Raw genomic sequence first — 22,722 nt, forward strand, 5'->3', positions numbered from 1 at the left:
AAGAGCCGATGCCTTCGATCACCTGTACGCAACACACCACCATCTGCTCCTGTGAAAGATCAGAACCTTTGCTGCCCAGGCTGTGGGGATTTAATAATGTGAATACACTTCTCATTTTTTTTTTTTAATTAAAAAAACCAGCCCTTAAGTCCCTATAAATCCATTTGTCAACTCTACTAGGCTCTTTGTGAAAATGACCATCAGGCATTAGAGGGAAGAATCTTACCTACCGGAAAGCCAGCCCATGCAGTCCAAGGAGGGAAGAGGAGCAAGAGGGGAGCTGGCCCTGGCATTGCATCTCAGAACTGCAGGGGCCTCCCCAGAACCACCCACCTGCACCTTTTCTCCTCGACTAGCCTTAGAGAAAAGAGGCAGGGAGGGGGAAAAAGCAAAGGTCAAAATTTCCATCAATTCTGTCAAGATAAGTATGTATACCAGGAACCAAATATCTCACAGGGGATGAGGAGGAGAGAACTGGGACAAATACTGTCACCCTCATAACAATGGGTTACTGTTTGCAGACGAGACTCCAGTTTGACTATCTGTACATACTCAGCTAAAAGTAAGGAGAATTTTTTTCTGACTGTAAGTAATAAGATAGAATTTCAAAAACAAAACAAAAAACAACAAAACAAAACTGGAGGCTGATTTAAAAGCACCATTTGAAAAGGAAAAAACAACCACTGGGCATATGAGACACATTCATCCTGTTTCATCACCATTTTGCTTTGAAATATGGTCCTAAAATCAGTTTGACCCTTAAAGAAGGTGATATCACAGTTATTGCACGGGCACTAATGCCTGTCGATGTGATATACACACACAGGTAACTTTAATAGTGGATTAATCTTAACTTCATACAGAACCTATGGCTTAGATTTATTAGGTTTGGGGCACAAGAAATGACTAGAGTAACATATATGTGTATATATAATCATGAATAAATAGAAAGAAGAAAGTATGAATAAATAGAAGACATATCCATTTAAAAGAAACTGAGGACATAGTATATAATAAAAAACAACGTTGCTTATAGTTAAGATAAAAGTTCTAAATTTATTTTCCAAAAATGTCATGAGAACAATATACTAATACTTATAGTCAAATTTGCCCTATTCACAATGAAATCATGGGATAAAAGAAATAATCCTTATCTATAAATTATATTTAAAATGTTTTGCCACATCAAAACCTTCTATTAAACACTATGTGTGGCATCTCACTTTGCAAAAAAGAAATATAGCCCTCATGAATCCTTTGAAGAAATCCATCATAAAAAGGAGTCAAATTAAAAGTAATTACTTTTTGAACAACAGACAGGAATAAACTAAAATATGAAATTTCACCCTCAACAACGATGGCTCCAGGCCCTACTCTGCAGTATCGTGAGGCGTTCTCCCTGATATTTTTATGCGTATATGTGCCTAAATGTATATCCTTTTTATTTTTCTACACAAAGGGATCTTACAATATATATTGGTATATATCTTATATTTTTCACTTAATGATACATGTTGGAGATCATCTTGTTTCTTTTTTAATGATTGCATAATATTCTATCATTTGGATGCATCCTAATTTAATTTAACCAGTGGAGAACTGATGGATATATTTGTTGCATCCAGTTTCTTGCAAATTCAACTAATGCTAAAAGGAACACAACTGTATGTTCATGCTCTTGTGTGAGTTCATTAGTAGGATAAATTCCTCAATATAGTCCTGATATATAAAAAAAGTAATTACTCTTAAAAGCTGTAAAAATAAAGCACCTATTTATATTAAGACTACAGGGAATTTAAGAGATTATTACATGAGAAGAGCTGGATGAGAAACTAAATATGGTAGTTTTAAGGGGAAAAAATTACAGTCATTTTCTAACTTACAAGGCAAAATGTCTTTTCACAGCATATTTAAAAATTTGAATTTAAGTAATACTCAACCGGAAACACATTCTGTTATTGTGGTGGCTAAGACTTAATAACAAACGGGTGTGACTTCTAAGTGTAGCCCTTCCCAATCTATCTTTAGAGTTGGGGACTCCAGACTTTAGTGGTTTTGATAAATGCTTGTGGCTACAACTCAGCAAGAAAGACAATCTGGGAGAAAACCCATTCTCTTCATGCTGTGTAACCTGTTCACTGGTTTTTTCCTTTTGAATTAGTCCTGAGTGAGACCTTGCTCATGGAACACAATCAATCAGGGATCTTAAAGAATCTTGTTTCCTTCTGTTTACTACTTACCTTGGAATATGCAAAACAAAAAATTAGGTGATGCATTAAAGAGTAATCTTTAAAAATGTTCTTTACTCAAAAAAGAACAATCTTGTTTATTTGGAAGCAAGAGATATTATTTTAACAGGGAACAGAAGAGCACATTGTTAAAGAAGAAGTACTTTTGGTTTGCTGAAATAACATAGCAATGTGTCCTGAAAGAACTTCTACAATAGCAATCAACAAGATCTGTCTCATCCATCACACTGCCACAGGTCTGTGCTATCTAGAAACTAGGAAGCACTTGCATCTCGTAGCTACTTACAAGACCTTAAGTTTATATATATACATAAATGAGTCTGTGTGTGCACATTCACACACAATATCTACACATCGATATGTTAGCATGTGTATCTATAAGCATATGTACATATATATATTCACAACACACACTCATACACACATCTCCCAGTAACAGAAACCTTGTAATCTGATAAGATGTGCTTTCTCAAAATAACCACTTTTTACCAACTCAACCTTTCTATTTTAATTCCACAACTCGAAATTATAGTAAAACATACTCTAAAGGCATCATTTCAATTTTTGGTAAAAAACTATGCAAACAAATTATATCCAAAAACCAAAGCATAGCTAGGGCTAAAGTGCCATCCTTTACCCTTTAAAAACAAACAAAACCTCCCCAAATTATATTAAGATGCTGTGAAAATTTAAGAAGCATTTAAAAATTTCTTTCTTAGAAAAGGAGAGGGAAATCTCTTTCTTAGAGAATTGAGTGTAAGGGATCGGAACTGGCTTCGTGTCACACACTTGGGATAAAAGTCTGGCTTAAAGAATTGGGAATGACAAATTAGACCCAACCTTCTCCTTCCAAATCCAAAGAACTCATGGCCTTTACAAATCGCAGATGCTTAGAAGATATAAAGATTATTCTGAGTTCCTGAAAAAGGATGATTAAGAGAAATGGGTTCCAATTCTCTTTTATAGGATAACCCTGTTCGGGTGGGGGAGGGGGATGCAATGCTTACTATCGTTTATTCCCTTAGCCCTGTCTATTGATTTCTGGCACCTCTAGTCTCTAACCCTCAATACGGCACAGCAGTTGGGACTTTAGTTACACTCTTTGAATGTACACATTCATCTTAGACTAAATAGTTCACGTACTGCTGGATGAGAATGCTCCTGCATTAATGCTAAAGATTTGATTTCACCTTTTTTTTTTTCGGGGAGGGTGGGGGGAAGTGTACATTAGCCATTCTGCCAGACTTGGCCAGCAACCATGCCTCTCCCAGCGCCCCTCACAAGTTTTCCTTAAGCAGACCAAGCTTCCTCAGGGCCTCACGTCGTGCCTCCTCAGTGGAGCCTCGGCCGGAGAACTGAACGGTGATGCCTTGGGGTCTGAGTCCCACAGCTCTGGGCAGAGAGCATGACCGCTTCCCAATGTCCTGGCCCCGATCTGGCTGCCGAGGCTCACAGAAGCTCCTGGTGGTGTGCTGGCGTGCAAGTTTACTGCTAAGAGTGGGGTCTGGATGGAAGGTGATGGTCTTTCCAGCAGAGATGAAAGGACTCGGCTCGCTCATTAGGACGTCGTGGATGGTTTGGAAGCCATTGGCCCAGGACAGGGACTGCTCTGTCTGCACGCCTCTGGACTGTTGACGGACGGGTGGCCCTCCAGACAGTGGACTGTCAGCTTCCCCAAAAGGGCTGGGCTTGCCCTGGCCATTGGCCACCTGGTTTGGAGAGAGGTTTCTCCGATGCTCAGTACAGTCACTCTTCTGTGATGTGTCTTCCAGGTCTCCCAGGGTAAGGAAAGAGAACCCGTTGATGTTGGCCAGGATCTGGGCTTTTCGCTCCTGAACATTGACGGCCGCTCTGGAGATGGTCTTGTTGAATTCCCGGCCAGAGCTGTTGGTCACACTAATGTTGCTGGGAAAGCGATGCACCTTAGGTGTGGGCTGTGCCATGTGCCTGTGCCATGGAAAGTGGCTTCCATTTCGAGGGGCCAAAGAAGCCAGTGTTCGCCATTCTCCAGGCCTGCCCTCCCTCGAGGGGGAGGTGGGAGAGAGCATTTCACTTTCTGCCTGCTTCTCAGAAATCTGCTGAGCTATGACAAGGGGAGTAGGAACTGAGCGGGGAAGTTTTGGGTGCTCTGCTGGAGGGGAAGGAGGCAGCAGGTCCTTCCTGGGCTGGGCTGGAGTTGAGGCCACAAGCAGGGAAGGCTGGGGGAAGGGCTCTGGAATTGTGGCGTCTGGTAGTGGAGGTTTCTCAGCATTTTGTTTCATGTACTCAAGGGCAGGAATTTCTTTCTTTCCAACATGTTCAGCCCCTGAAAAGTGAGGGAGAATTCTCATAAGTTACCACCATGGGTAAAGTAAATATATTACTTTCTTTTCCCTGAATTTAAACAGGCATCAAAGGAGTTTAGTACCAACTTCAGTAGTACCTCCCAGAATCTAAATTCCCATAGTCTCTATTCCCTGGTTTAGGGAAAGAGAATTATAGTTCATTATTCTCACAACAAGGTAGTGAGGAAGAAAGGATTACTGATGGTGAAAGACCTATAAATAAAGGTGATCACTGACTGGGAAGCATCCTGTAAAAGCAGACTTCTATGGAAGTTTGGCAGGAGGTAAAGAGCAACTTATTATAAAAGGGGAAACTGAGGCTGGAAAGTTGTGTGGCACAAACCAACAAATCCTCAGATCTTTCTAGGTGAAGGATACTTGGATTTCTCCTTTCCTCTATAAAACAAATGCTTCTTGACAGCCCTGGGTAGAACTTAATAAGCCTGCCTCTGAGCCTTTACTATATCCTTAAAACGTATCCATCACAGAACCCCTAACGGTTTTCTGTACTTTTGATACACCTATCTCCCTTCTTACCTATATTTATTTCTAATAATCCCTTCCCATCAGGCAAAAATTAGAAGAAACCTTTCTTTTTTTGTTCATTTCCCTCATCGGGCTGGACACACAAAAGCGTACTTCTCCTTTAATGCACTCTGAATTAAGCAAAACATACAAAATAGATGCTGAGTCAAATTTTTGTTCTGATCTTTTTTCTGTTTTTCTGAACCAGTTGACTTCTCAGTTCATTTACTCTCCTATGAGAAACAATTCTCTCCCTCCCTTACTCTCCCTTATCTTCCTTTTTAAAACACACATAATCTATATGGATGCCAAATTAAACTCATTCTTTATTATAGTTCTTTTGAAATTTCCCTTTCTGTCTTTTCATCCCAATGTGCAATGACAGCAACCACTTGGTTGGACAATCAAATTGCCAAGAGGATGCTCCAATTTAGAAAAATTTGATAAGCCTCAATAGCTTCCATCCTAGCAAAACACACAGGAAACACCACCCATAGAAGTGCTCTGTCGCTGGTATGATACTAACAAACCAAGACCATGATCTGGGGATAGTACTTCCCTTCTCTCCTGCTGCCTGAGACTCACCAGGAGGGCACTCGGGGTCCCCTGCTGCAGGTGCTGGCTGCACTAAATCAATGATATCTTCTGGCTCGGAGTGGCTGTAAGTGCTTTCTCCCAGAGACCGTGGGGAGTGACAGGATACAGTACTGTCACAGAGGGCTTGCTCCTCAAAGTCGTCAAAGTCATCTTCCAAGGAACCAATAGTCTCTTCAAAGAACAGGATGACATCCTTTTCCTCATGAGTGAGGTACTTCAGGCTCTCATCATCCTATAGACAGATTTAAGGTTTGGGAATGGATGAGATAAAATAAGCAGTGGTTTCACTGAAGAAAAAAATGTCATGACAAAATAGGGATCAACACATGGGCTATGAAAGAATTCACTGCACTCCACAATCTCCCTCCTAGGGAAAGTCTGCCATTCAGGTTACCCTATGGACAAACCAGCACCTAAAATGTCCCTTATCATTTTACTTGCATGAAAAAGAAAACTACTAAAAAGGTATTGCAAATTTAGCTCTAGCCTCATGGCTTCTTGAAAACCAGTTGACTAAAAAGCAATTCTCCCTCAGGATCTCCTTGGGAAAGGTGTTTTCAACTCACAGCTAAAGCACTATCAGAAATACTTGTGTTTTCCATAGTAACAATGGGGGAAACTTTTGGTTAAAAAATCTAGATTGAACTCACATATTATTCCTTTCCCTCCAGAAACCCAACTAAACCAATTAAGGAATTTTTTCAAGGCATAAATCATGAAGACAAAAATAACAGGAAAAGACATGAGAGCAACAAAATGTTGGAAGTTAGATAGTTGAACCACATGTGATACCTGACTTAGAAGATCCAAGAAAGGTGAATTTTAAGCCAGCAGCCGGGGAAAGCCAAGAAACAACTGGCTATGTACCATTAAACCTCCACTGCAAGCTCAGGATCTGGTGGTACTGAGTAGCTCTGGAGTGTGGTAAAGGTGATATTGAAAATGGCAGAAATAGTTGAAAGTCACTTTCAGAAGCAATTAGATCACTCTGGATAAAAGCCAGATGTTAATTCTTGAAGTAAAAAAGAGACCATGAACTGGGAGATGTCAAGCAGAGTTGATGGTGAAAAACTGTACTAAAAACAGAGGGACTAAGTGAAGCCAATTTGACACACTCCAACAGAGGATTGTTAAGAGTTTCCTCTGGCAAACTTGAGTGGTCCAAGAATGAGAAAAGGTTGACAGCGAGTTCCTTAGTGAAACAGTCCAGCAAGATCATTTCACAAGTGAGGATCACAGTCAACAAATCCAGCACAGAATTTTCAATCAGTTTCTTAATGTTTTTCTCTTAAATATGTACAACTATATAACAATCACCAAGCAATGAGGAAAACCTCAAATAAGAAAGAATATAAAAACAAATAAACAGAAGAAACTACATACAGGAAGCAAAATGTTGAGATAATTTCAAAAATGTTATCATTAATATTTTTAGCATGAGGAAGTACTGAACCCATAAACAAGAGCACAATGCTATTTAAAAAAACATTAGCAATGAAACTAAAATAATAAAATATCTAGGAATAAATTTAATGATATGTAGGACTTGAACAAGGAAAACACAAAATACTGCTGAAAGAAACTAAAGAAGACCTATATAAATGGAATGCTAGCCCATGCTCATGGATTGAAAGACTTGATATTGTTAAGATGGCAATACTACCCAAAACAATTTACAGATTCAATACAATCCTGATAAAAATTCAACAGCCTTCTTTGTAGAAATGAAAAGCCAATCATCAAATTCATATGGAAGATAATGAAACAAGAGAGAAATGTAGATTCTAACCTGCTTATATAATGCACTTTAAAAAATTATTATGATGATCCTCACTCTAGTACTGTTTTTATAATTACCCTCTCCAAGCACTGCTCTGACCCTCTAGAATTCTTTATTTCTATTCTTTTAAGGTATATGTCATATAGTGCCTTGTAGGACAGTTACCTGATGACATATCTTAAATAATGTAATATGCTCATATAATATACTTCAAGGTAGAAACAATGAGAACTAAAATTTACTGAGCATCTATTGGGCTTTATACATATTAATTCACTTACCTGCAATCCTATCAGATAGAAACTATCATTTTACAGATAAGGAAACTGAAACACATAAAGGTTTTTCCAGTCTAAGATCTTGCAGCTGGTAAATAGTAAAGGCAGCATTCTGATTTATCTTGTACCCATAATGACTTATGACACAAAAATCTGCACATAATAAATAATAAATATTTGTTGAAAGACAAAATAATTCATATGGAAGGGAAAGGGGTCCGGAACAGCCATATCCATCTTGAAAAAGAATAACAAATAACGAAGTTGGAAGACTAACATTTCCTGATTTCAAAACTTATTACAAAGGCATAGTAATCAAAACAGAATGTCACTGGCAAAAGGACAGGCGCATGGACTAACAGAAGATAACTGACAGTCCAGGAACAAACCCACACATCTACAGCCTTGTCAAAAAACCTTGATTTTTGACAAGGGTACTAAGTTCATTCAACAGGAAAAGAATAAAGCCTCAACAAATGGTGCTGGGAAAACTGGATAACCACAAACAAAAGAGAGAAAGTGGACCCCTACCTCATACCATATAGAAAAATAAACTCAAAATGGATCAATGACCTAAATACAAGAGCTAAAAATAAAACTCTAAGGAGAAAACATGGCAATACCTTCATTGTATTATGCAATGAAATCTTAGCCTATACCAAAGCATGAGCAATAAAAGGAAAAATAGATAACTGAGACCTTCATCAAATGAAAACTTTTGTGCATCAAAGGTCATTATCAAGAAAGCAAAAAGCAACCTACAGAATGGGAAAAATACATGGAAACCATATTATATGAGAAGAGATTTAAAAAGAACACTTACAACTCAACAAAGACAAACAGCTCAATTAAGAAATAGGCAAAGACATGACATTTCTACAAAGAAGATATTCAAATGGCCAATAAGCACGCAAAAAGACTGTCAACGTTATTAGCCACTGGGGCTGGTATGCAGAAATACAAAGTAAACTATTAAATGTATAAATACATTTAATAAATTTGTTGCATAATTCTAACAGTTTATCTGTAGGTTCTTTCTGATCTTCTAGATACACAGTGGTAGCTACAAATGACACTTTTATTTCTTCCTTTCTATTCCTTATGCAATTCCTTCATTCATTCAGGCTCTCCAGTTAGATGAACAGATGCAGCACCTTTACCTTCTTCCCCATCTCAAGGCATGAGGCTTTCAATATTTCACCATTAAAGTATGTTTGCTATAGTTTTTTTTTAAAAAAAAAAACATTAAGAAAATTCTCCTCTATTCCTACTTTGATGAATGTATTGGTTTTTAAAATAATGAATGTAGTTTGAATTTTGCCAAACACTTTTTTTTTTTTCACATATAGTAGTGATTCTCCACTGGGGGTGATTTTACCCCAGTGAGACATTTGGCAATGTCTGGAGACATTTTCGTTTTTCACAACTGGGTGGCGTTACTGGCCTCTAGTAAATAAAGGCTAGGAATGTGCTACACACCCTACCATGCACAGAACAATACCCTACAACCAAGAATCATCTTCCTTTAGCATTGATAGCGCCCAATCTACTGAGATGATTATATACTTTTTCTCATTTATTCTGTTAATATATTGAATTACAGTGATTGGTTTTCAAATATTAATCAACTTTGCATTCTTAGAATCAGCCTAATTTGACTGTGATGTAAAAAATTATTTTATTGTGGAATTTGATTTACTAATATTTTGTTAAGAATTTTTGCATTTATACCCATGAGACAGATTGGCCTGCAATTTTCCTCTCATTGTAATCAGGTCTTGTGTCCCTTTTGCTTTTTAAAATTTGAACTTTTGAATCAATATGCCCTAAAAATTTAGATCATGGCATATCTTTTTTACTGCACCTTTTCTGAGATTGGGGGTGGCAGGAAATCACTTTAAAAGTGATTTTTCTTCATCTGAAATTAGAGCAGTTCCATATTAACTAGTTAACTGTAAATTTATCATTTTATACATCTAGCAGTTGTGCAGTCCCTGAGAACTTCAATACTCCTAATAACAGGGTCAGTATGAGGGGATATTAGAGGAAGATACCTCAAGGTGGAATGGTACAAAGTATCTCTTATTTTTTTTATTCAGCACTGGACCAAGGGAAACAATAAAGAAATGAACAAATACTACAATCTTCAGCAATCTCTTTAGGTCTACAGAATACATGACCAAGGAATTTAGGCTTTATTCTGCAAACTTCAGGATCTGCCCCTTCCTATCTTTCAGATTTTGCTTCCTACTGATTTCCCCTTTATACCAGGGTTGCAAATATTTTCATTTGTAAAAGGGCAGATAGTAAAGATCTGGGCTCTGTGTGTTTTGAAGCGACAACTACTCAACTCTGTCATTGTGAAAGAAGCAAAATGCAATATGTAAATGAGAGAGCCTAGCTGTGGGAACTTCCGGAGAAGATGGCGGCTTAGTAAGGAGCGCGCGTCTTAGTTCCTCCTCCAGAACAACTACTAAAGAACTAGAAACAGTACAGAACAACTCCCGGAGCCACGACAGAGACCAGACACACAGTGTACCCCATTCTGGACCGGCTGGACCGGCTAAGAGACTCCGCTGCGGTGAGGTCCCCGAGAGGTGTGCGCTTCCCCGGGCCGCGGCAGCTTGCGGCCGGAGCCCCTCCCTCCCTCCTTCCCGGGCCGGCTGGGAGCTTTGGATCGGCGGTTCCCCAAGCCACAGCGGCCGGCGCCCCTCCCCTACGCGCAGCTTCCCGGGCCAGCTGGGAGCCTCGGATCGGCGGTTCCCCAAGCTGTGGCGGCCGGCAACCGAGCCCCTCCCACACACGCGACTTCCCGGACCGGCTGGGAGCCTCGGCTCGGCAGTTTCCCAAGTCGCGGCGGCAAGCAACCGGAGCCCCTCCCACGCGCGGCTTCCTGGGCTGGCTGGGAGCCTCGGATCAGCGGTTCCCCAAGCCGCGGCGGCCCTCCCACACGTGGCTTCCTGGGCCGGCTGGGAGCCTCGGATCGGCGGTTCCCCAAGCCGCAGCGGCCGGCGACCGGAGCCCCTTCCACACACGCGGCTTCCCGGGCCGGCTGGGAGCCTCGGATCAGCGGTCCCCCAAGCCGTGGCGGCCGGCGCCCCTCCCCCACAGGCGACTTCCCGGAGGGGAAGGAAAGAGTCTCCAACAGTAGTAGAGACTGAGCCCAACCTTACACCAATAGTGGCATTAATGAACAACTTCTGACTACTAAAAATAGGCCCCCAGCTTAGGTGAAACTGATCAAGGTGGAAGTCGCCAATTGGGCTAACTGAAAAAGAGGAAAGGGGGCGAAACAGAGCCTTCTGCAGCTGTTTCTACGGAGGCTTGGTTGCCTCTGGGCTCAGCGCTGGGATTACACAAGTTGCAACTGCCCCGAACACAGAAACAGGCTGATTTCAGGGCTCTCTACCACCTGAACCTTCCCCGCGGGAGGGGTGAAATGCAACTCAGGTGGAATCCCTCTCTCAAGGAATTCAGATCCCAGGACTTCACAATTTGAAGCCATTAAAACCAACCTACAACCTTTCCTCTGTCTCCACCACACACCCAGCAGCAAGAGTCTTCCAAAGTTAAAGGAGCCACAACATCTTTTGCTGGTGGGACCCGCAGACAGACAAGCACCACATACTGGGCAGGATAAGAAAAACAGAGCCCAGAGACTTCACAGGAAAGTCTTTCAACCTGCTGGGTCCCACACTCAGGGAAATCTGATTAAATGCCCAGACGCCAGCAAAAAATAACAAATCACACCAGGAAAATTGAAGATATGGCCCAGTCAAAGGAACAAACCAATAGCTCAAATGAGATACAGGAGCTGAGACAACTAATTCTGAATATACGAACAGAAATGGAAAACCTCTTCAAAAACCAAATCAGTAAATTGAGGGAGGACATGAAGAAGGCATGGGATCAACAAAAAGAAGAAATGGAAAGTCTGAAAAAACAAATCACAGAACTTTTGGGAATGAAAGACAGTAGAAGAGATGAAAAAAACAATGGAAACCTACAATGGTAGATTTAAAGAGACAGAGGCTAGAATTAGTGAACTGGAGGATGGAACATCTGAAATCCAAAAAGAAACAGAAACTGTAGGGAAAAGAATGGAAAAATTTGAGCAGGGGCTCAGGGAATTGAATGATAATATGAAGCGCACAAATATATGTGTTGTGGGCGTCCCAGAAAGAGAAGAGAAGGGAAAAGGAGGAGAAAAACTAATGGAAGAAATTATCACTGAAAATTTCCCAACTCTTATGAAAGACCTAAAATTACAGATCCAAGAAGTGCAGCGCACCCCAAAGAGAATAGATCCAAATAGGCGTTCTCCAAGACACTTACTAGTTAGAATGTCAGAGGTCAAAGAGAAAGAGAGGCTCTTGAAAGCAGCAAGAGAAAAGCAATCCATCACATATAAGGGAAACCCAATAAGACTATGTGTAGACTTCTCAGCAGAAACCATGGAAGCTAGAAGACAGTGGGATGATATATTTAAATTACTAAAAGACAAAAACTGCCAACCAAGACTTCTATATCCAGCAAAATCGTCCTTCAAAAATGAGGGAGAAATTAAAACATTTTCAGACAAAAAGTCACTGAGAGAATTTGTGACCAAGAGACCAGCTCTGCAAGAAATACTAAAGGGAGCACTAAAGTCAGATATGAAAAGACAGAAGAGAGAGATATGGAGAAGAGTGCAGAAAGAAGGAAAATCAGATGATATATATAATACAAAAGGCAAAAATGATAGAGGAAAGTATTACCCAAACAGTAATAACACTAAATGTTAATGGACTGAATTCCCCAATCAAAAGACATAGACTGGCAGAATGGATTAAAAAACAGGATCCTTCTATATGCTGTCTACAGGAAACACATCTTAGACCCAAAGATAAACATAGGTTGAAAGTGAAAGGTTGGGAAAAGATATTTCATGCAAATAACAACCAGAAAAGAGCAGGAGTAGCTATACTAATATCCAACAAGTTGGACTTCAAATGAGAGAGCCTAGCTGTGTTACAATAAAACTATATTTACAGAAACAGATGGGGTCCAGATTTGGTCAACAGGCTGTAGTTAGCAGACTCTTGCTTTATACTTGAATCAAAGAAGACCATTTGCTATTGCCTATGCCTGTTTCTATGTCAGCAACGCCCATCTGCATAGCCACATCTTATCTATCCTTCGCAGTCCAATTTATATGTTATATACCTCCAACCCACTCCCAGAGCAACTACAGAAGTCAATTATTTGAGAATATACTAAACATATGGAAATACAAACACCATTCTTGCTGTCTGTAGCATGCCATCTAAAGATGGTTTTAGACAAGAAAATAGGCCATTACATTTACAACAGAGAGTTGTCATGTTACAAAAACACACAGTATGGATATCAGCTCACACTTTTGAGGAAGGGAGTCTAATCAGGAAAAACTTCGCAGAAGAAATGACATTAGTTAATAACCTGAAAGAAAGGTGGAAGTTAAGTAAAAACCGATGAAAGCTAGTTAAATATGAATTTTGTTAAGATCATTTTGGCTAGAGTGTGGAAAATATTGCACATGGAAAACAAGTTATAAGAGAGTTAAAGGTTACCCAAACTAGAGAAGTGGAACAGAGAAGCAGATGGATTTGAGAGATACTTAAAAACTAGAATCAACTCCTTTTATACAGTTCTATTTTTACCATTGTTATTTGTCACTCTTGTTTTTTCCTCTACAGACTTTAAACTTAAAGAAAGGACTCATGCCTCGTATTTCCAAATCGTGGTTGCTTGCATCTAGTAGGCAGTCAATGTAACCAAAATGTACTGAGGGAAATTTCTCAAGATAGGAAACTGCACTGTGCTGTCATCCAAGGTAGGACAAAAAAATACCAATCATTAAGCTACCTTTCCACTCAACTTATATATAAACTGGATACAACTTTAAAAGATGCTCCTAAAGAAAATTTAGTTTTTACGTCTTTGGAATGTGAAAATTATGTTCCCAGAGAAATAATCTTTAAATGGCAATAGTTTCCTAACCTAGCCCCCCAAATCTATTTAACTTAAATTCACTGTAACTGCAAAAGATAATGCAAAAAAGTATAGAATATTTATTCTTTTAAATGTCATAAATTATACTGAAACAAGAACATATCATCACACTGTAGTTTCCCCAAGTGTCACAAATCTAAAATTAAAAACTAAAAATAATAAAATTTAAGAAGTTGTTTAAATAAAAAATGTATACACTTCACTAGAGCAGGTTTAATTAGACGATTTCTTAAGGTTAACACCTGGTTGGAGAGAGCAAAGGGGGCCCTGGTTATGGTCAAAGTTTTTAAAAGTCTGTAGATTACAACATAAATTTTGAGCTTTTGTAGTTCATTAATTCTAGTCTTAATTTATGTTTATCAGTCAAGATTAGAATTATATCTTGATTCAAAAAAGAAATGAGCTAGGTGGGCAACAATGGCTCAGTGGGAGAGTTTGCAGCTGCCATGCCGGAGACCCAGGTTTGATTTCCAGAGCTTGCCCACGCCAAAAAAAAAAGAAATGAGTGAAATACATATCACTTCCACTCTGAAGATAATACATTTTAAACAACTCCTTCCCTATATGTATCTCCAAGCAAATCCCGTACTTTACAGTTTTCTCTTGGTGTTTTCCCTACTATTGCTCCCTCATTACTTGTACATATGAGACACAAATAGATTTCAACCAGTCTGTCCAGTGGTCAGACCCTAGGTCCTGGGAGACTCATCTTGTACTGTGATGATCTGAGGTCTCCCTGCAGTCGGAAGCTAAAGCATGGACTGTGGACTGGACTGGACTGGATCCCTAGGGCCCTTTTGGTGATCAGCCTGGCCTGGCTCCTTCCCCATCGGGAAGGGACAAAAATGCTGAGGGCTCAGTCCTTGCCTAACCTCTCAAACATGAAGCTGCCCTTCCAATGAATCTGCTCTCTGCTTGCACCTGGAGAGAAGGCAAGGTGGAAACGGGAAAAACCTGGTGCCAATAGCAAGCAAGCAGGGCACCTCAGCACCAGAAAAGGGGCAGGCAGTCCCCTTTCCTGGTGGAGTTATACAGAGATGGCAGGGTTTAACAAACGAGTATGAGTGCTGAATCATTATACCGACGTTTCTTTTAGTCTCCAGTATCTTAGAGCAGCTAGAAGTAAAAACCTAAAATGGTGGAACTATAACTCATACCAAACTCTGCAATTTGTTCTACAACTAATTGTTGCAATGTACTTTGAAACTTAGTGATTTTTGTACATGTTATTTTTCACAAAAAAAGAAAAAAAATTCTTCTAGCTCCAGTGTTTTGGAGCAGCTAGAGGTAAAAATCTGAAACAGTGGAATGGTAACCCATAACAAACTCTGAAAGCTGTTCTATATCTACTTGTTGAAGTGTACTTTGAAAATCATTGCTTTTTCTTCGTATATATGTTATATTTAATAATTAAAAACATTAAAAAAAAAGAACAATGGGTATTAAAAGCTTCTCACTCTTTTCAACTACTCAAATAGTATTATTTTCTAGAGGAAGCTTTGGTGTGCCTGAAGGGCTTAACAGACTTCAGGATCTCATTCAAAAAATACTGGCACAAGACACCCTGGCAGTGGCACCTAGGATGTTTTATGAGATGCTATGAGTATAATGAGACATGTTGACTTCAAGAAGTTAAAAACATAAGATAAGCCAACATCCAAAGCTTCCTTTAGTAGCCTTAAAGAGCTATCATTTATGATTATCTCTAAATCCTTCTCGGCCCTTTTATTTGGAGTCCCCGTCCCCTCTCAAGGTAATAAGGTGCATAACCACACTACCAACTTTGCAAAGGAGTGGTAAAGTTGCCCCTCTTAACACATTCAAGGGATATCCCCTTAGTTGAGTATTCAACCTGAGCCTAATTACTACAATATCTTTCATTAAAAATGTCCAAAGAAATGCTTACAGGAACACACACACACACACGTCTCTTGAGAAATAAAGATATCATATACACTGACCTCTTGGAACAGACTTGGCCCCGGTGGAGGCTTTATGGATAGCCGTAACAATCCTACTTAATTAACTATTCTAATTTTTCACTTGCATCTGGCTAAAGAGGAAGGACTGGTTAAATCCCAGGATATGCTTATCTTCTTTTGAAAATAACCTTTGCTTAAGAGAAACACTTCTAAAAATTGAAACTAGATTATCTTTCACTTAAGGATCCCATTAAGTACATTTCCATGCAATACAAAGAGAGGCTTAAAAACAGTTTACTGTTAATCTTTTATGACTTCAGAGTTTAAAGGACATCATGTGGTGAAACAACTACGGTTGACTCTCATGCTAAAGAGATAAGTCACATAAAAAAGATATGAAGACTAAGAATAAATTCCTCTCCAAATTAAGATGTCCGAGAATGAATATTTTAGTTTGTGAAAGCTGCTAGAATGCAATTTACCAGAAACGGAATGGCTTTTAAAAAGGGGAATTTATTAAGCTGCAAGTTTACAGTTCTAAGACCATGAAAACATCCAAATTAAGGCATCCAGGGAAAGATACCATGATTCAAGAAAGGCCAGTGGGTCCAAAATACCTCCGTCAACTGGGGCGGCACATAGTGACGTCTCCCAGCTTTCTCTTCTCATTTCATAAGGCTTCCCAGGGCTGTTTTTCTTCTACATCTCCAAACTTCTCTTGGCTGTGTGGGCTTTTCTGGCTCTCATAGCTCTGAGCCTTTTCCAAAACAGTTAACTCTTAAAAGGCTCCAGTAAGCAACCCCACCTTGAATGGCTAGAGATACATCTCCAGGAAAGCTTGGATCCAAACGAGATGATGGAAGATGGGAGTGGAATCATGCATTCTAATAGGGCACTAGAAAAAGAGCAACTGGTCTAAGTAAGCAGTGATTAAATGCTAGACATTTAATCCTTGTAATAACCCTTGAGAAAGGACTATTACCCACTCAGCCCTTTGGGGGTGGGGGGACCAGGGGTGGATTTGAACAAAAGAAGTCCTTACTGTCAACTTCAAGTATAACATCCTATGGGTAAAAAAAAAAAAAAAATCCTATGGGTAGGGCAGTGCAGCGATGGCTCAGTGGCAGAGTTCTCACTTATCGTGCCAGAGACCCAGTTCAATTCCCAGTGCCTGCCTGTGCAAAAAATAAAAAATAAAAAAATCCTATGGGTAACAGGAGAAATTGAGATGAATTTTGCAGTCAAATTTGGTCAGTTATACTTTTTTTAAATTAGTTTCATTCACACACTATACAATCTATCCTAAGTATACAGTCAATGGCTCCTGGTATAATCACAGAGTTATGCATTCACCACTACAGTCAATATGAGAAATTTCTCATTTCTTCTGAAGAAAAAAATCTCATACCCCTTATACCCCTATTATTTTTATTTTTTTTTCTAACTTTTGATCATTCCATTCTACATATATACCCCTTATATTCCCCTATTACTGACATTTAGCTTTGGTATAATGTCTTTGTTACAATTAATGAAAGAATATTACAATGTCATTGTTAACTATAGGCCTTAGTTTATATTAATTCTATTTTTCCTGTATACCACCCTATTATTAACACCTTGTAATAGTGATGTACATTTGTTCTAGTTCAAGTAAGAACGTTCCTATATTTATACAATTAACCACCATTACTGTCCACTCCAGGTTTCACTAAGTTATACAGTTCCACTTTTCTAGCTTTCCTTCTGGTGACACACACGACTTGAGCCTTCTTCCTTCAACCATACTCACACTCAGCTTTGTTAATTACACTTACGGTATTGTGCTACCATCACACAGTATTGTCCTATCCATTTCCAAACCTTTGCACTGAACCTTACTGAACATTTGTACTTCTTAAGCATTGACTGCCTAACCCCTGCTTTTCCATCTCTTGATAATCTATGCTCTTGAATTTAATTCTCAGAGTTTGCCTCATTATAGTTAGTTCATATTAGTGAGACTATACAATATGTGTCCTTTTGTTTCTGGCTTATTTCACTCAACCTAATGCCCTCAAGGTTCATTCACATTGTTGCATGCCTCATGGCTTCATTCCTTTCTGAAGCCACACAATATTTCATCGTATGTACACCCCATAGTTACCCTTCCTCATCAGATGATGGACCCGTGCTACCACCTTTATTTAACTAATAAAGTAACTGAAGCTGAAAGTGATTAAATAACCTTCCCAAGGGTGTCAAGTAGCCCAATTTTGATTTGAACCCAGGTCTGTCTCCAATACCATTCACTGTATTTATACATATTCTGGGATACTGACAGGCTAGCAAAGATGAAAGCAATTAAAGAAACATATATGGATTTGATTAGGTTTAAGAGAAATTATAAATATCTTGGGGAATGCCCTTCTGAGACTTACATTTAACTCAACATTATATAAAACCTATGAAGGTCAACACTGAGGGTCAAAATAACTCTTCTACCACAAGCAGCATAATGCTGTTCTCACTTCTCCCATACTGATCTTTCAATATTTATAAATGTAAAATATTTACTGTATTTCCCATCTTTGAACGTGATGATATTTCTAATAACTTATATTACCAAAAACATGTCCATGACTTTTTAAAAAGTTGTTTTAAAAAGCCATTTTTCTTTGTGAGTTTGGAGCTGAAACTCAATAGATCTGTTTATAATAGAGCCTTTGTCTCTGAAGATAAATTTCTGGGTTGACAAAGAGTCAACACAATGATTTCCAAAATTTCCAGATGCAGACCTTAATATTCCATGTGCCTTCACGTTCTATAATGAGTGTATTTTAAATATCAGTATCCTATAAACTTTTTGAATTCATTTTACACACATGCTTCTTCTAGTTAAGATATCTTGCAGGTACTCTGGCTGATTCCACCCTTATAAGAGGTTAAGTACCTTTATTCTTTTCATTTTCTCCCTAAACCTCTGTGGTGGTCAGTGTAGTGCACCACCCAAACTACCTGATGGCAATGAATGACTCATTCTGTTGGGAGTGCTGCTGGAAGGCAGCTTGCAGCCATCAGTCCTCTGTGGGGATTGCCTGGGGCTGAAAAAATTACCTTGTCAAGATCATGCCTCCTTCCAGAGGTTTCCCATATCTAATGACTGATCACTAAGTGGGTATAAAAGCTCCACCCCAACTCAGTTTCCTGAGAAACAGCTGAGGCCTTTGGTGGGTCTACATCACAGTTCAACTTCTCCCTGCTCAGTCCTGCTTCCTTCCTCCAACTTTCACAGATACTGATTCCAAGAACACTTCTACCACTGTCTGAGTCTGCTGCTCTGGGAAGCAAATCTACAACCACTTATTTTATCTTAGAGGCTTAGGTACTAGAGTAAGCTCCACTGTTCTGTCCCTAACTTCTAAAACAGTACTTCAATATCTGAGTAAATGTATCAATCACACATACACACACAAATGAAAAAGAGAGAAGAGAATATATAAAAGTCAGTCAGTTCTATTCCTCAATGGACAGGTTTGTAGAGCTCAATCAAGTCCTATTTGTATTCAAAGTATATGAGTTTGAGCTATCATGCAGGATTTGGAAAAAGTAGACATTAGTTGATTAATAATAAGAATGGGTCCTATACTACTAGAATGGAGATATCAAAGTGGCATCTTTCTTCTCCAAATTCAAAGCACTTGATATGCTTGGCATTACAGTCTCCCCTAGGAGGAGGACAGTAGATATTATTTTACATTATCACAAGAGGCCTTGGTGCAAAGGATGTTGAGATGTGCCTTAGGTTCAACAAGAAAATGAATGTGAAAGACTGGAAAATAATTCAAATACCCTGCCCTGATTCCCAATTCGCTATACCCTTTTACTTACATATCAAGATCATCTGAGGAACATCTCAATTTTATTCCATCAACACATACAAAAGTAGTCTTTTAATTTAGTGTACCTAAGTTGGCTACACCAAGTTTTAAAAATATCCTTTTACCTTTGGGTAGGACTACATTCTAACTATCCTTTGGAGAACATACTCCACTATTTACTGGAGTATTAATCTGTATATATTTTATACATACATTAAATGTCTTTATATTATTTTTAAAAATTTAAAAAGTAGGTGTAAACTCTCCAGTTTTAAGTATTTGTAGGCTCTCAAATATACAGAGAGTGATTTGCAATATATCTGTCTTTTGGTGAAAAATATATGTTGGTGAATTACAATATTTATTTTTCTTTTGATAAAACTATATTTTGGTGGGGTGCAAGGGTACTTCAGTGGTAGAATTCTCACCTGCCATGCAAGAGACTGGGTTCAATTCCTGGCCCGTGCACTTCCCAAAAAAAAGCTCAACAAATGGTGCTGCAACGGGATAGTCACATGAAAAAATAATGAAATGTGATCCCCACTATACAGCATACAACAACAACAACAACAAAAATATATATATATGTGACTTGCAATATATTTTCTTTTGCCAAGGACAGGATAGAGTTGTGAGAGCTGTAAGAGAAAAGCAATGTGTTATGTACAAGGGAATTCTAATAAGATTAAGTGTCTATTTCTCTTCAGAAACCACAGAGAAAAGAAGGCAGAGGAATGAAATATTTAAAGTGCTAAAAGAAAACAACTGCCCATCAAGAATTTATATCTGGTGACACTGTCCTTCCAAAATTAGGGGGAAGTTAAGACATTTCCAGCTCAACAAAAGCTGAGCAAGTTTGCCACCACTAGACCTGTCTTACAAGCAATGCTAGAAGGGAGTCCTTCAGACCGAAAGGAAGAGTATGAGACAGTGGATCAAAGCAGCAAAAAGAAATAAAGACTTTGGGTAAAGGTAACCATGTGGGTAATTATAAATGCCAGTACTATTGCATTGTATTTTTTGGTATGCAACTTCACATTTGACTTCTTACAGATTCTAAAATGCAAATGCATAATAAGTAATGATAAATCTATAGTTTGGGACATACAATATATAAAGTTTAATTTGTAACAAGTATAACAAAAAGGAGTAGTGGTATAAGAGCAGTGCTTGTATTAAATACATTGAATATTGAAGTTAAGTTGGTAGTATCAAATCATATGAGAATTTAATGGATTTAGGATGTTAAACTTAAGCTCCATGGTAATCACAAAGAAAATAACTGAAAAATACATACAGAAGGAATTCTTGCCTGCCATGCAGGAGACCTGGGTTCGATTTCCGGCCCATGCACTTCCCCCCAAAAAAACAAAAAAAAAAAACAAGCAAAAATTCAACAAAATGGTGCTGCAATAACAGGATACTCACATGAAAAAAGAACGAATTGTGACCCCCGCCATACAGCATTATTATATATTATATATATGTTATGAAATTATATATACAGAAGAAAATGAGAAGGAATTAAAGAGTACACTACAAAAAATCAAATTAAAATGCAAGGAGGCATTTATAGAAGAATTAAAGCACAAAAAAGGTATGAGACTTTAATAAAAAACAAATAGCAAAATGGCAGAAGAAAGTTCTGCATTATCAGTAGTGACTTTAAATGTAAATGAATAAAACTCCCCAGACAAAAGGCCGAGATTGGCAGAATGGATAAAAAAGCATGACCCAACTATACGCTATATGCAAAAGACTCAATTTAAATTAAAACACACAAGTAGGTTGAAATGGAAAGGACAGAAAAAATGCCACACAAACAGTACTCAAAAAAGAGCTGGGAGGGGGTGCCAGAGTAGTTCAGTGGTAGAACTTTCACCCGCCATGTGGGAGACCCGGGTTTGATTCCAGACCCATGCACTTCCCAAAGAAAGAAAGAAACCAACACAAACAAACAAACACTTCAACAAATGGTGCTGCAATAAAGGGATACTCACATGGAAAAAGAATGAAATGTGACCCCATCATACAGTATACAAAAAAAAAAAAAAAAAAAAAGAGCTGGGGTGCAGCTATACTAATATCAAACAAAATAGACTTTAAGTCAAAACTGTTAGAAGGGATAAAGGTCACTATATACTGAGAGAATTCAACAAGAACACATAGCAATTATAAATATACCTGTACCTGTCAGCAGAGCCCCTGAAATATATGAAACAAATACTGACAGATTTGAAGGCAAAAATAGACAGTTTTATATTAATTGAAGGAGATTTCAGTATACTCCTTTCACTAATGGATGGAACATATATACAGAAGGTTAGTAAGGAAATAGAAGACTTGAATGACACTGTAAATTAACCAGACCTAATAAACTTATACAGAACACTTCACCCAATTGCAGAATATATATTCTTCTCTAGTGCATATAATCATTCTACAGGATAACCCATATATTAGGTCATAAAACAAGACTCAATAAATTTAAAATCACTGAAATCATACATCATCTCTGACTACAGTGTAATGAATTAGAAATCAAAAACATAGAGAGAACTAGAAAATTTACACATATGTAGAAATTAAACAACACACTCTTAAACAACCAATGGGGTCAAGAAGTAATCACAAGTGAAATTAGGAAATATCTTCAGGCAATGAAAACAAAAAAAAAACAACACAAGAAAAGATGGAAGGCATCTGATAGGCAAATTTACAGCTCTAAATGCTTACATTCAAAAATAAGAAATATCTAAAAATCAGAGATCTAACCTGGTAACTGGAGGATCTAGAAAAAAAGAACAAACGAAACCAAAGTGAACAGAAGGAAGGAAATAACAAATTTTAGACCTAAGAGAAATGAAATAGTAAATTTAAAAAAAAGGGAGAGAGAGTCACCAAAACCAAAAGTTAGTGTTCTGAAAAGATCAACAGACTTGACAAAACTTTAGCTAAACTGACAAAGAAGTTCAAGAGTTAATTCTTTCCTTTCCTTTCTCTCTGAATATAAAGGTTTCTTTCTCCAAGAAGATGAATATCCTCAGGGGAAAAAGAGAGTATAAAAAGACCTTTTCTTATCTTTAAAACTAATGACTGTTTCTTAAAAGCTCCCAAAGCTGGTTGATGATATGTAAGGGTCTGGATTTTTAGA

General features: G+C 38.3%; 1 protein-coding gene across 4 annotated transcripts in view; it reads right to left on the reverse strand.

The window, feature by feature from the left end:
• Nucleotides 1-1,036: 1,036 nt before the first annotated feature.
• Nucleotides 1,037-22,722, reverse strand: part of PROSER2 (proline and serine rich 2) — a 50,701-nt gene continuing 29,015 nt past the window's right edge. For all 4 annotated transcript variants that reach the window (XM_077169433.1, XM_077169434.1, XM_077169436.1 and 1 more), the window contains 2 exons: nucleotides 5,684-5,927; nucleotides 1,037-4,554 (listed from right to left, as the gene is read on the reverse strand). In XM_077169433.1, coding sequence (XP_077025548.1) covers nucleotides 3,527-4,554; nucleotides 5,684-5,927 — 1,272 coding nt within the window. In that variant the 3' untranslated portion in view covers nucleotides 1,037-3,526. The remainder of the gene's footprint in view (nucleotides 4,555-5,683; nucleotides 5,928-22,722) is intronic.

The sequence above is a fragment of the Tamandua tetradactyla genome, chromosome 7 (genome assembly GCF_023851605.1).
Source record: "Tamandua tetradactyla isolate mTamTet1 chromosome 7, mTamTet1.pri, whole genome shotgun sequence".
Classification (NCBI taxonomy): Eukaryota; Metazoa; Chordata; class Mammalia; order Pilosa; family Myrmecophagidae; genus Tamandua; species Tamandua tetradactyla.